The 13,489-nt window shown below is 47.2% G+C and overlaps 1 protein-coding gene and 1 non-coding gene across 2 annotated transcripts in view; both read left to right on the plus strand.

Moving 5' to 3' along the window:
* FAM186A (family with sequence similarity 186 member A) overlaps positions 1 to 13,489 on the plus strand; it is a 61,421-nt gene that overhangs the window by 33,200 nt on the left and 14,732 nt on the right. Inside the window, exons 4-5 of the mRNA XM_070408809.1 lie at positions 7,637 to 12,842; positions 13,071 to 13,403. Of these exons, the coding sequence (XP_070264910.1) occupies positions 7,637 to 12,842; positions 13,071 to 13,403 (5,539 nt within the window). The remainder of the gene's footprint in view (positions 1 to 7,636; positions 12,843 to 13,070; positions 13,404 to 13,489) is intronic.
* Positions 690 to 792, plus strand: LOC139007815 (U6 spliceosomal RNA). The gene has a single exon (XR_011470970.1). It is a non-coding gene; the product is annotated as a U6 spliceosomal RNA (small nuclear RNA).

Raw genomic sequence — 13,489 nt, forward strand, 5'->3', positions numbered from 1 at the left:
ACTATTTGCATATACCACACTTTGTTTCCCCAATCACCATTTCATGGACATTTAGATTGTTTCCAATTTTTGGCTCTTATGAATAATGCTGCTATGAACACACATACATAAGTTTTTTGGTAGACATATGTTTTCATTTCTTTTGAATAGATACGTAGGAATAAAATTGATAGGTCATTTATTTACTGTGGGTAAACTTATGTTTAACTTTTTAAGAAATTGTTAATTGATTTCCGAAGTGATAGAATTTTACATTCCCATCAGCACTGTATTTAGGTTCCAGTTTCTCAACATCCTCAACAACACTTGTTAGTGTCTGTCTTTTTTATTATAGCATGTCTAATAGATGTAAAATAATATCTCATTGTGATTTTAATTTGCATTTTCCTAATGACTAATTATGTTCAGCACCCTTTCATGTGCTTATTAGCCATAACCGTATCTTCTCGGGTGAATTACCTATTTAAATACTCATTTCTAGCCCTAACTGGTTTTGGCTCAGTGGATAGAGTGTCAGTCTGTGGACTGAAGAGTCCCAGGTTTGATTCCGGTCAAGGGCATGTACCTTGGTTGCAGGCACATACATCCAACTCTCTATCCTCCCTTCCTCTCTGTAGAAAATCAATAAAATATATTTTAAAAAGTACTCATTTCTATTATTGAGTTTTAAGAGTTCTTTATAGTGCTCGCTTTGGCAAGACATATACTTACTGAAATTGGAATAATACAGAGAAGATTAGCATGGCCTCTGTGCAGTATGATGTGAATATTTGTGAAGCATTCTATTTTTTAAAGAATTCTTTATATACTCTGGATAAAGTAATTTACAAATATTTTCTCTCAGTTTGTGGCTTGTCTTTCCATATCTTCTTTTAATTGACTTATTTATTTTAATTTTTTTAAATCCTCAGCTGAGGATTTTTTTTTTTGAGGATATTTTTGTATTGATTTTCAGAGAGTGTGGAAGAGATAGATGAAGACAGAGAGAAATATTGATGTGAGAGAAACACACCAATTGGTTGTCTCCTGCACACGCCCTGACCAGGGCCTTGGCTGGGGAGGATCCTGCAGCCAAGGTACATGTCCTTGACTGGAATCCAATCGGGACCCTTTGGTCTGCAGCCCAACGCTCTATCCACTGAGCCAAACTCATTCGGGCTCTTTTCATTTTCTTAACTAGAGGCCCAGTGCACAAAAATTTGTGCACTCGGGGGGGGAGGGAAGGGTCCCTCAGCCCAGCCTGTGCCCTCTCGCAGTCTGGGACCCCTCAGGAGATAACGACCTGCTGGCTTAGGCCCGCTCCCGGGTGGCAGAGGGCAGGCCCAATCCCTAGGTGCAGCCCCTGGTCGGGCTCAGAGCAGGGCCGATTGGGGAGTTGGGGCACCGCCCCCTGTCAAGCACAGAGCAGGGCGGATTAGGAGGTTGGGATGCCACCCTCAGTCACGCTCAGGGTAGGGCCGATTGGGGGGCTGGAGTACCGCCCCCTGTCACACTCAAGGCAGGGTTGATGGGGAGGTTGCGGCGCCACCCCCTGTCACGCACAGAGCAGGGCCAATCAGGGGGTTGGGGCGCTGCCCCCTGTCATGCACAGAGCAGGGTCCATCAGGGGGGTTGGGGCTCCATACCCTGTCACTCACAGAGCAGGGTCCATCAGGGGGTTGGGGAGCTCCCCCCTGTCACGCACAGAGCAGGGCCCATCAGGGGCGTTGGGGAGCTCCCCCCATCACGCACAGAGTAGGGCCGATAGGGGAGTTGGGGCACTGCCCCCTGTCACCCACAGAGCAGGGCCAATAAGGGGGTTGGGGCACTGCCACTGTCACACTCAGGGCAGGGCCGATGGGGAGGTTATGGTTCTACCCCGTCACACACAGAGCAGGGCCCGTGGGGGGGAGGGGGGGGTTGGGGTGCCACACCCTGTCACACACAGGGCCGCAGGGCGATCAGGGGGTTGGGGAGCTCCCCCCTATCAGGCACAGAGCAGGGCTGATCAGGGGGTTGGGGCGCCTTCCCCTGTCACGAACAGAGCAGGGTGGATAGGGAGGTTTTGGCCCCGCCCCCTCTCATACACAGAGCCACAGGGCGATCAGGGGATTTGGGCGGTGCCCCCTGTCACACTGATCCTGGTGCCGGGAGGCATATTACCCTTTTACTATATAGGATAGAGGCCTGGTGCATTGGTAGGGGCCGGCTGGTTTGTCCTGAAGGGTGTCCTGGATCAGGGTGGGGGTCCCCACTGGGGTGCCTGGCCAGCCTGGGTGAGGGGCTGATGGCTGTTTGCATCTGGTCACACCCCCTTCAGGGTGGGGGTCCCCACTGGGGTGCCTGGCCAGTCTGGGTGAGGGGCTGAGGGCTGTTTTCAGGCTGGTGGGTGACTGAAGCTCCCAACCACTCCTTTTTTTCGTGTTTTTTTTTTTTTTAAATTATGGGCCAATGCCTCTGCTGCTGAAAGCAGGTATCTGGTTTGTTTCGGTTCTATAATCGAAACACTGTATCATCTCCAGCTCTGAGATCCCGGCCGGCTGAAAGCTGGTTTCTGGGGTTTTGTTTAGCTTCTATATTTGTTACAATGTTTCAAACTGCCAGCTCAGAGGCCGGCCAGGCAGGCGGGGAACGTTGGAGTCCTCCTTCACTGGAGCAAGCAAGCCTCATGTTCGCTTCCAGCTGCCCGGCTGCCGGCCGCCATCTTGGCTGACAGTTAATTTGCATATCGCCCTGATTAGCCAATGGGAAGGGTAGCGGTCGTACGCTAATTACCATGTTTCTCTTTTATTAGATAGGATGGTATCTTTGAAACCCACAAGTGTTTAATTTTTATAAAGTCCAATCAACTTATTTTTTCTTTAATAGAAGTTTTATCATAGTTTTAGTGTTGTATTATGAGCTTGAAGGGAATTCCAAGATGGCTGTAGAGAAGCTGGAAGCTCCATTCATTTGCTCCCAGCCCGGGATTAGACTTGCAGGTAAACTGCAGAGCAATCAACGAGAAAAACCAGTTGAAGTGTAGCTGATTTGAAACTATACTAGTAAACAGTAGCACAGGGGAAGACAGGAGGAGGCAGAAATTGTGAACCCACTCGTGCAGGCGCGTGGCTGGGAGGCCAGAGGGATATTGTGGCACAGAGCCCCCTCTCACTGGGAGCATGGAGTCTCAGCCCCACGCAGGGATCCCCAATCCAGAGCAACAGAGACAGGAAGGGGAGCCGGCGAAGCATCAGGTGGTGGTAATTAGTGAGATTTCAGTCCACCTGGGAGACTTGGGCCACACCATCCCAGGGAAAAAGCAATCATATTGTTTCTTTCTTTTTTAAAAAATTAAATCTTTATTGTTCAGATTATTACAGTTGTTCCTCTTTTTTCCCCCATAGCTCCCCTACACCCGGTTCCCACCCCAATCTCTGCCCTCACCCACCCTGCCCCCCCCCCACTGTCCTCATCCATAGGTGCATGATTTTTGTCCAGTCTCTTCCCACATCCCCCACACCTCTTTACCCCCAAGAATAGTCAGCCCACTCCCTTTCTATGCCCCTGATTCCATTATAATCGCCAGTTTATTCTGTTCATCAGATTATTTATTCACTTGATTCTTAGATTCACTTGTTGATAGATGCATATTTGTTGTTCATAATTTGTATCTTTACCTTTTTCTTCTTCTTCCTCTTCTTAAAGGATACCTTTCAGCATTTCATATAATACTGGTTTGGTGGTGATGAACTCCTTTAGCTTTTCCTTATCTGTGAAGCTCTTTATCTGACCTTCACTTCTGAATGATAGCTTTGCTGGATAAAGTAGTCTTGGTTGTAGGTTCTTGGTATTCATCACTTTGAATATTTCTTGCCACTCCCTTCTGGCCTGCATGGTTTCTGTTGAAAAATCAGCTGACAGTGGTATGGGTACTCCCTTGTAGGTAACTGACTTTTTTTCTCTTGCTGCTTTTAAGATTCTCTTTTTGTCTTTTGCTCTTGGCATTTTAATTATGATGTGTCTTGGTGTGGTCCTCTTTGGATTCCTTTTGTTTGGGGTTCTCTGCGCTTCCTGGACTTGCAAGTCTATTTCTTTCACCAGGTAGGGGAAGTTTTCTGTCATTATTTCTTCAAATAGGTTTTCAATATCTTTCTCTCTCTCTTCTTCTGGTACCCCTATAATTCGGATATTGGTGAGCTTGAAGCTGTCCCAGAGGCTCCTTACACTATCTTCATATTTTTGGATTCTTTTTTCATTTTGCTTTTCTGGTTGGGTGTTTTTTGCTTCTTCGTATTTCAAATCTTTGACTTGATTCTTGGGATCCTCTAGTCTGCTGTTGGATTTCTGTATATTATTCTTTATTTCAGTCAATCTATGCTTAATTTCTAATTAGTCCTTTTTCATATCCTTGAGGGTCACACTAAATTTCTCGGAAGTTTCTAGACAATTCTTGAGTACCTTATAACCATAGTTTTGAACTCTATATCCAGTAGTTTGCTTTCCTCCATTTCTGTCATTTTTCACCTGTTTCTTTGTCTCCACATTTTGGCTGCTTCCCTGTGTTGATAGAGTGGCTTTGTGTGCTAGGTGTCCTATAGGGCCCAGTGGCTCAGCCTCCCCAGTCACCGGAGGTGAACACTCTTGTTGCACCCTTTTGTGGGCTGTGTGCATAGTCTTGTTGTAGTTTAGCCTTGATTGCTGTTGGTATCATTGGGAGGAATTGACCTCCAGACCAATTAGCTATGAGGACCAGTTTTGTCTACAATGGGAGAACTGTTGTGCTGGAAACACCTTTTTGAGGCAGGACTTGTTTCAGTGGGGCTCTTGGTGCTCACTGAGTCTGCCCCCTGAGTGTATCTCTTATGGATCTGAAGAGTTATAATCTGGTGTGGTCTCACTCTGACCACTGGGCACACTGGCTCTTGGATCTCCAAGGAGGTGCAAAGTCAACCACTGCCTGAGGCCACCCAACAGGAGCTACAGAGAGATCTGCAGATTCCTCCTCTTTGTTTGGGGTTTGGAGGTGCACAGATGAGGTGCAGCTGTGAAACAATGCAGGCTGCTGATGAGCCTTAGGCCTTCTTTTGGAAGCTCTGGGGTTCTTTGACCCAGCTGCAGTTTGTTAGGTTTTAGATTGCCAAAGGCCAGGCCATTCATATGCAAAAGCCTCTGTGTACAGCTTGGGTGGGGTTGTAAATTGGGTGGGGTGGGGTCTCAGGAAATTATCGGTGGTGAAAACAGCAATGGTTGCTCATTGGTCCTGCCCTGGTAGGTTCCGGGTCTCTGTGTCCCGCAGCCCTGTGCAAGAACAATGATCGCTGTAAGCACCTCTGTGAGGAAGCTGCCCTAGCTTTCCGGCCCGATGCCAGACAGTCCAGTTTCTCCCTGTATGAGTCTGGGTCTCCAGAGTCTCGCCCAGAACTGGAGTTCAGAGCAGTTGGGAGTTTGTATCTCCCTCCCAATTGAAAAAGACAACAGTGTATCCAGTTGCCAGCCCATTTTGCATGTCTCCATACCTCCACTCTTCTGCACCTCTGCACCTCCTACCAGTCTAGATGTGCTTTTCTCTTTCCCTCTAGTTGTCAGACTTCCACTCAGCCAGCTTTCCCATGGTTCTGGATGATATCCGTTTTGTCTTTTAGTTGTAGTTTTGATGTGTTGTGTGAGGCAGCAAGTTCAGGTGTTTACCTTTGCCACCATCTTGGTTCCTCCTCCTTTCAGTGCTTTAAATATACCATCCCACTGCCTTCTGGCCTCCATTTTTTTTTCTGATAAAGAGCGAGCTGTAGTTCTCCTGTACTTGATTAGTCTCTTTTGATTGTGATGAGTCATTTTTCTATATTTTTGTGTCTTTATTTTATCTTGTTTATTTTAATTTTTTTCCATCACCACATTTTTCCCCCTTTTATCTATTTACTGGAGGCCTAGTGCATGAAATTTGTGAGTAGGTGTGGGGGGCTCCCCCAGCCCAGCCTGCACCCTCTCACAATCCGGGACTGCTGGCTCCTAACTGCTCGCCTGCCTATCTGCCTGATTGCCCCTAACCACTCACCTGCCTGCCTAATTGCTCCTAACTGCCTCTGCCTGTTTGATTGCCCCTAACCACTTGCCTGCCTGCCTGATTGCCCCTAACTGCTTGCCTGCCTGCCTAATTGCCCCTGACCACCTCTGCCTTGGCCCCTGCACCCAGAACCTGGGCTTCCCTCCCTCTGGCTGGCCACAGGCACCCGGGACCCGGGCTTCCTTCCCTCTGGCCTGGCCACAGGCACCAGGGACTCTGGGTGGCTTCACCTGGGCCCCGGCTTTTCCAGGAAGGATGTCTGGAATGACGTCTGGAAGATGTCCAGTCTATCCGGTCTTATTAGCATATTACCCTTTTATTAGTATAGATTTTTTTTTTTTACCACCTCTTTTTTCTTTAAAGAGTCTCTCTTCGTATGGCTTTCAATGGTTTGACTATGATGTGTCTAGGTATGGATTATTTTGTTTGTCTACTTAAAATTTGCTGAGTTTTTTGAATGTGTAAATTAATGTTTTTCATAAAATTTTGGATAATTTGCCCAGCTGGTATGGCTCAGTGGTTGAGTGTCAATCCATGAATCAAGAGGTCACAGTTCAATGACCAGTCAGGGCACATGCACAAGTTGTGGTTTCGATCCCCAGTGAGGGGTGGGCAAGAGGCAGCCAAACAATGATTTTCTGTCATCATTGATGTTCCCATACCTCTCTCCCTCTCTCTTAAACTCTCTCTGAAATCAATAGAAACATTAAAAAGAGAAACTTTCCCTCTGAAACTAGATCTCTAATATCTCTAGATATGTATTTGGATGATTTGGTATATATATATATATATATTTGGATGATTTGGCCATTACTTCTTCAAATACCTTTTTAAAATTTATTTTTCTTTATTTATTAAGGTACTACATATGTGTCCTTATCCTCCCCACTCATGCCCTCACACCCCTGGTGTCTGTGTCCATTGGTTATGCTTATACAAATACTTTTCTAAAAATATGTTTTTATTGAGAAAGAGGAAGGGAGAGGGATAGAGAAAAACATTGATGAGAGAGAAACATATCAGCTGCCTCCTGAATATCCCCTACTCAGTATTGAGCCCAAAACCTGGGCATGTGCCCTGACCAGGAATCCAACTGGTAACCTCTCAGTGCATGGGACAATGCTCAATGATCAATCAACTGAGCCACACTGGCCAGGGCACTTCTTCACATACTTTCAATGTACCTCCCCGCTCTTGTTCTGGGCCTTCTACTATTTGTACATCAGTATGCTTAATGGTGTGCTACAAGTCTCTGAGGCTTTGTTCATTTTTCTTTCTTCTTTCTTCTCCCTGTTCTCAGATGAGACAACTTTTACTAATCTAGCATCAAGCTTTCTGGTTTTACTTCTGTTAGTTCGAATCTACTTTGAGCCCTCTTGGCTAACTTTTCATTTTAGTTTTTATACTATTCAGCTCTATTTTTTCCACTTGGTTGTTCTAATTTCCATATCTTTATTGATATGCTGTATTTGATGAGCAATTATCATCATAGTTGTCTTCTTCAGCTATCTGTTAATTTATTCTAACTTCCTTGGGCTTAACCATAGACAGAACACAACACAAAAGAAGAAATACAATCTCATCATTTGTGTTTTATGGTTTTTCTTCTTCTAGTGTCTAGAAAAGCTCTATGGAAATCTTGGAAAGAAAGAGTTATAAAGCGACCTGCAACAGTCCATGCTTTAACACCAAATCAGATGATTGGTGATGAATTTGCAACAAATACAAAGGTTTCAGAAATTCAAGCCATGCTACAGGAACTCATAGATACTACAATGTTCAATAAATTGGAAAATAATGCTATTAACTATATAGCATCGACAATAGAAAACCTTTCTAAAGCGTTGAGTTCACTAAATAATGAAGCAAAAGTTATTAACCTCCATCCTGAGATATGTATAAGTGAGGAAAGTGAAAAAGAACTCTCCCTGCAGATAATACAAGAGCTCAGTGAAGAAAACGAAAGGCTTCAGGGGAAACTTCAAGAAGCAGAAGAAAAATGTGAGCAGTTTATTAAATTCAAAACATTGCCCACATCAACCTTGAAGGTGTTATATGAGTTTTCTCCAAAATCATCCATGGGCTTTAGCATGACTGATGAAGCAGCGAGTATGGACAATACTTTGATGAAAGAATTTGAAAATAGAATGGATGGGGCCCAAAGAAAGGAGACCCAAGGCTCAGTGTTAAAGTGGGACTCAGCAAGTTCACATACAGCCCAAGTTGAAATGACTCCAGATTTAATTGAACAGCAATTCCTTTTACTTGAAAAAAACCCAAAAATACCTTCCAAAGATCTCACTGAAGATAAGATATCACTGAAGAAAGGTGACATCTATCAGAAAGGTTGGACTGATGAGTATCAATCACAGAAAAGGAAGATCACAAAAGCCCCATATGAGTTTGAGACCTCTAGATCAAATCTGAGTAAGCAGACAAGTAAACAAATAATCTCGAAGACCAAAGTGGATTATGACTTAGATCTACAATCACAGCAAAAGATGAGTCAAGAAATACAACCCCTTTCTATAGCACAGCGAAAGACGAGTCAAGAAATACAACCCTTTTCTATAGCACGGCAAAAGACGAGTCAAGAAATACAACCCCTTTCTATAGCACGGCGAAAGACGAGTCAAGAAATACAGCCCCTTTCTATAGCACAGCGAAAGACGAGTCAAGAAATACAACCCCTTTCTATAGCACAGCAAAAGACGAGTCAAGAAATACAGCCCCTTTCTATAGCCAAATCAAAGTCATTCATTGAATCAAAAAGTCAACACGTTCTTTCTAATTTCCCTTCTACTGACACAAAGAGCCAAGGTGGCAAAAGTGGAACAAGTAGTAAGTGGGAACGACTCAGGAAGTACAAAATTGCATATATACTTGAGAAATGCCAAGTTATTTCAGACCACAAAAAGAAATCCACCACTGAGTTAATGGCCAAAGAGAGTAAAAGTGTTATGAGTTTCCAAGCAGTGCCATTTGGGTCAATCCAACCTGATGAATCCTCTGAGAAAGTAAAAATAGAAGGAAAGGAACATCAAATCTCTTCAGAAATTACCACAAGCAAAAAAGGAAAAACTGAAGAGGAGGACACGTCAGTCTTTACCAAGAAGGGCAAGTCTCAAGAACTTGTTGAATCACAATCTAAGACTTCAGAATCTACTACAGTTCTAGGAAGTCCAGAGGGCAAAAGTGAACAAGCTAATCTAGATGAATTTCACAACGCCATAATGTCTTTCTTAAAAGAGAAAATTGATAACACAGAAAATCCTTTGGATAAAAAGACTGTGCCAGAAGAAGAGTTATTATTAAAAAAAGCAGAAGTTGAAAAATTAGGAATCATAAAGGCAAAAATGGAAGAATATTTCCAAAATGTGGCTAGAGCTGTGGCAAAAATCTTGAGAAAATACAACGACATTAAAATAGCAGGACAAATTAGAGAGAAACAAATGAAACAATCAACAGTCTCATTTATGCCAGGACTACATTTACAGGAGCCAATTAGTCCAAAGTCTGAAATTAGCTCCTTACTCTCATCTGAGAGCATGGACCCAGTAATACAAAATTTAACACAAGAGATCTTGACTGAAATAGTTGCTCCAGTCATCTCAATAGCAGGGAAAGACCATATGGAGAAGGAAAAACAGAGGCAGGAGGAATATTTGCCAGAGGTTCAAGGAGAAAGTTTGAATATGAATCTTAAACACCAGTTGCAAGAAAGGAATCTCTGGAAGATGGGCTATAAGAGGATAAAAAAGGATTTGCAACAGCTCCAGCCGAAGGAGGGAAAGCAAGAGCAACAGAAGCAGGATCAGTGGCAGGAAGAAGTGTGGGAGCAACATCAAAAACAGAGGATGCAAAAGCAGACCGAGCAAGATGAGAAGCAAAAGGGAATGGAAGAGGAAGAACAGCAGAAGCAAAAGCAGCAGCGGCTGGAAGCATGGAGGCAAAAAATGAAAGAGCAAGGAGTGTCCTTGGAGAAGGAGGAGGGACAGCAGATGGAGCAGCTTCAGAAGGAACTGGAAAGTAGCTGGAAGGAAGAGGAAGAGAAGCAGAAGCCAAAGAGGAAGGGAAGGGACGATGAAAGTCAGTGGTATAAAAAAGCAAAGGAGCAGTTGAAGATTAAGGAGGAAAGACCTGAAGAACTAGAAAATGTGTTAAGTAGCGCTTCAATAAGATTGACTCCCAGGTGGAAGAACACATGGAAACGTGCATTACTGTCACGCACAAAAAAAGAGTTCCATGTGAATCTTGCTGATGAAAAGCACTCCGAACCAGTCATTCCTCCCTCCTCGACACAGTTTTCCTCACCTGGGCCATTTTCTATTCCTGGACAGTTTCCTACAAAGTCCATTGCTGTCATTCATGAGGAGGCCGAGTCCCAGGGCATCACTCTCTCTCCTGAGCAGGCCCAGGCACAGGGCATCACTCTCACCCCTAGTCAAGCCCTGGCACAGGGAATCACTCTCACCCCTAGTCAAGCCCTGGCACAGGGAATCACTCTCACCCCTCAGCAGGCCCTGGCACAGGGAATCACTCTCACCCCTAGTCAAGCTCTGGCACAGGGCATCACTCTCACCCCTCAGCAGGCCATGGCACAGGGAATCACTCTCACCCCTCAGCAGGCCATGGCACAGGGAATCACTCTCACCCCTCAGCAGGCCCAGGCACAGGGCATCACACTCACCCCTAGTCAAGCCCTGGCACAGGGCATCACACTCACCCCTCAGCAGGCCATGGCACAGGGAATCACTCTCACCCCTAGTCAAGCTCTGGCACAGGGCATCACTCTCACCCCTCAGCAGGCCATGGCACAGGGAATCACTCTCACCCCTAGTCAAGCCCTGGCACAGGGAATCACACTCACCCCTCAGCAGGCCATGGCACAGGGAATCACTCTCACCCCTAGTCAAGCCCTGGCACAGGGAATCACTCTCACCTCTAGTCAAGCCCTGGCACAGGGAATCACTCTCACCCCTAGTCAAGCCCTGGCACAGGGCATCACACTCACCCCTCAGCAGGCCCAGGCACAGGGAATCACACTCACCCCTAGTCAAGCCCTGGCACAGGGAATCACTCTCACCTCTAGTCAAGCCCTGGCACAGGGCATCACTCTCACCCCTCAGCAGGCCATGGCACAGGGCATCACTCTCACCCCTCAGCAGGCCCAGGCACAGGGAATCACTCTCACCCCTCAGCAGGCCCAGGCACAGGGAATCACACTCACCCCTCAGCAGGCCCAGGCACAGGGAATCACACTCACCCCTCAGCAGGCCCAGGCACAGGGAGTCACACTCACCCCTCAGCAGGCCCAGGCACAGGGAATCACACTCACCCCTCAGCAGGCCCAGGCACTGGACATTACTCTCACCCCTCAGCAGGCCCAGGCACAGGGAATCACACTCACCCCTCAGCAGGCCCAGGCACAGGGAATCACACTCACCCCTCAGCAGGCCCAGGCACAGGGAATCACACTCACCCCTCAGCAGGCCCAGGCACAGGGAATCACTCTCACCCCTCAGCAGGCCCTGGAACAGGGAATCACACTCACCCCTCAGCAGGCCCAGGCACTGGACATTACTCTCACCCCTCAGCAGGCCCAGGCACAGGGAATCACACTCACCCCTCAGCAGGCCCAGGCACAGGGAATCACACTCACCCCTCAGCAGGCCCAGGCACAGGGAATCACTCTCACCCCTCAGCAGGCCCTGGAACAGGGAATCACACTCACCCCTCAGCAGGCCCAGGCACTGGACATCACACTCACCCCTCAGCAGGCCCAGGCACTGGACATCACACTCACCCCTCAGCAGGCCCAGGCACTGGACATCACTCTCACCCCTCAGCAGGCCCAGGAACTGGACATCACACTCACCCCTCAGCAGGCCCAGGCACTGGACATCACTCTCACCCCTCAGCAGACCCAGGCACAGGGAATCACACTCACCCCTCAGCAGGCCCAGGCACTGGACATCACACTCACCCCTCAGCAGACCCAGGCACTGGGTATCACTCTTACCCATGAGCAGTTCAAGGCACTGATGGTTACCCTCACTCCTGAAAAATCCCAGGGTTTGGGAGTCACACTCACACATGAACAAGTCCAAGCATTGAGAGCTCCTGTCATTCTCCAGCAAGAAGGGACATTGAGGGACCATATTACTCCTATCCAGGGTCAGACTCTAAAGGCACCTGCCCAGGCACATGACATGATTCTTACCCCTGAGCAGAGCCAGGCAATGCAGATCCCTGTGACTACTCAACAGGCCCAGATACTTGGTGTCCCTATCGCTCAAGGCCAGGAGGAGGCATTGGGAGTCACTATCACACCACAGCAGGCAGAGGCAGAGGCACAGGCACAGGCACTGATGTTCACTCTTACTCCAGAGAACGCGCAGATTTGGGGTATCACACATACCAATGAACAAGCCCCGGCAGTGGGTATTACCCTCACCCCTGAGCAGAAACACGTATTGGAGGTCCCACTTACCTTTGACCAGGCTCAGGCATTAGAGACCCCTCTCACTGCAGAACAGGCCTGGAAATTGGGGGTCGCTATCACTCCAGAAATGGCTCAGAAAGTATCACACACTCTTTTTCTTAAGCAGGGCAAAGCATTGGGGATCGGTCCCACCTATGAACAGGCTCAGTCATTTGGCAGTCTAACTCTGAATCAGGCCCGGGCGTTGCGAATCCCAGATGCCTGGTTATCAATTATCGCTCGCAGGCATGAACAGTCTTTGGGGGCCCCTCTCACCTCAGATAAAGCCCATGTCTTAGGACCTCCCCTTACCCGTGAGCAAGTTCAACCTTCGGGAGCTCCCTTCACCCCAGGACAGGCCCAGCCCATGGGTATTACTCACATGTCTAAGCAGAGCCTAGAACCAAGAGCTCCTCCCATTAATGAGCAGTTTTCACAATTCCGGGCTGGTCCTTCTTCAGGACATACCCAGGAAGTTGGGATCTTTTCCATTCCTGATAAATCCATCAAACCAAGTGCTCCTCACATGCCTAAGCCGTCCACCAGATTGGCCCCTTCTACTCTGAAACCATTTCAAGAATCAAAGACTCCTCTCCTTTCTGGGCAATCCACTACATCAAGAACTAGATGGCCCCTGGTACCATCTGCTCTTATTGATGAGAAGACCCCTGGATTTAAGGTCTCTCCTACTTCTTTGCAGACATCAGGGTTTCCTTTTACCCAAGCCCCATTTGTCTCTGGGAAATCCCAAGGAAAGGGGAGCTTCGGTAGGGAGCTTCCTTCCTCTAAACAGACACTGGTTTCTAAGGGTCAACTCACCCCTGTGAAGTTCCTAGCACCAGAGGTCCCTCCCACCCCTGGGAAGCTTTCAGTATCTGGGACCCCTCCCACTCTAGGGCAGCCACTTACACTGGACTCCCCTCTTAGCCCTAGGCAGATCCTCATACCTAGGGACTCTCTGACTCCCCAGTCACCCCTGATAT

This window comes from Myotis yumanensis, unplaced genomic scaffold, assembly GCF_028538775.1.
Source record: "Myotis yumanensis isolate MYYU_CA2020_CCGP unplaced genomic scaffold, mMyoYum1.0.hap1 SCAF_3, whole genome shotgun sequence".
In the NCBI taxonomy this organism is placed as follows: domain Eukaryota; kingdom Metazoa; phylum Chordata; class Mammalia; order Chiroptera; family Vespertilionidae; genus Myotis; species Myotis yumanensis.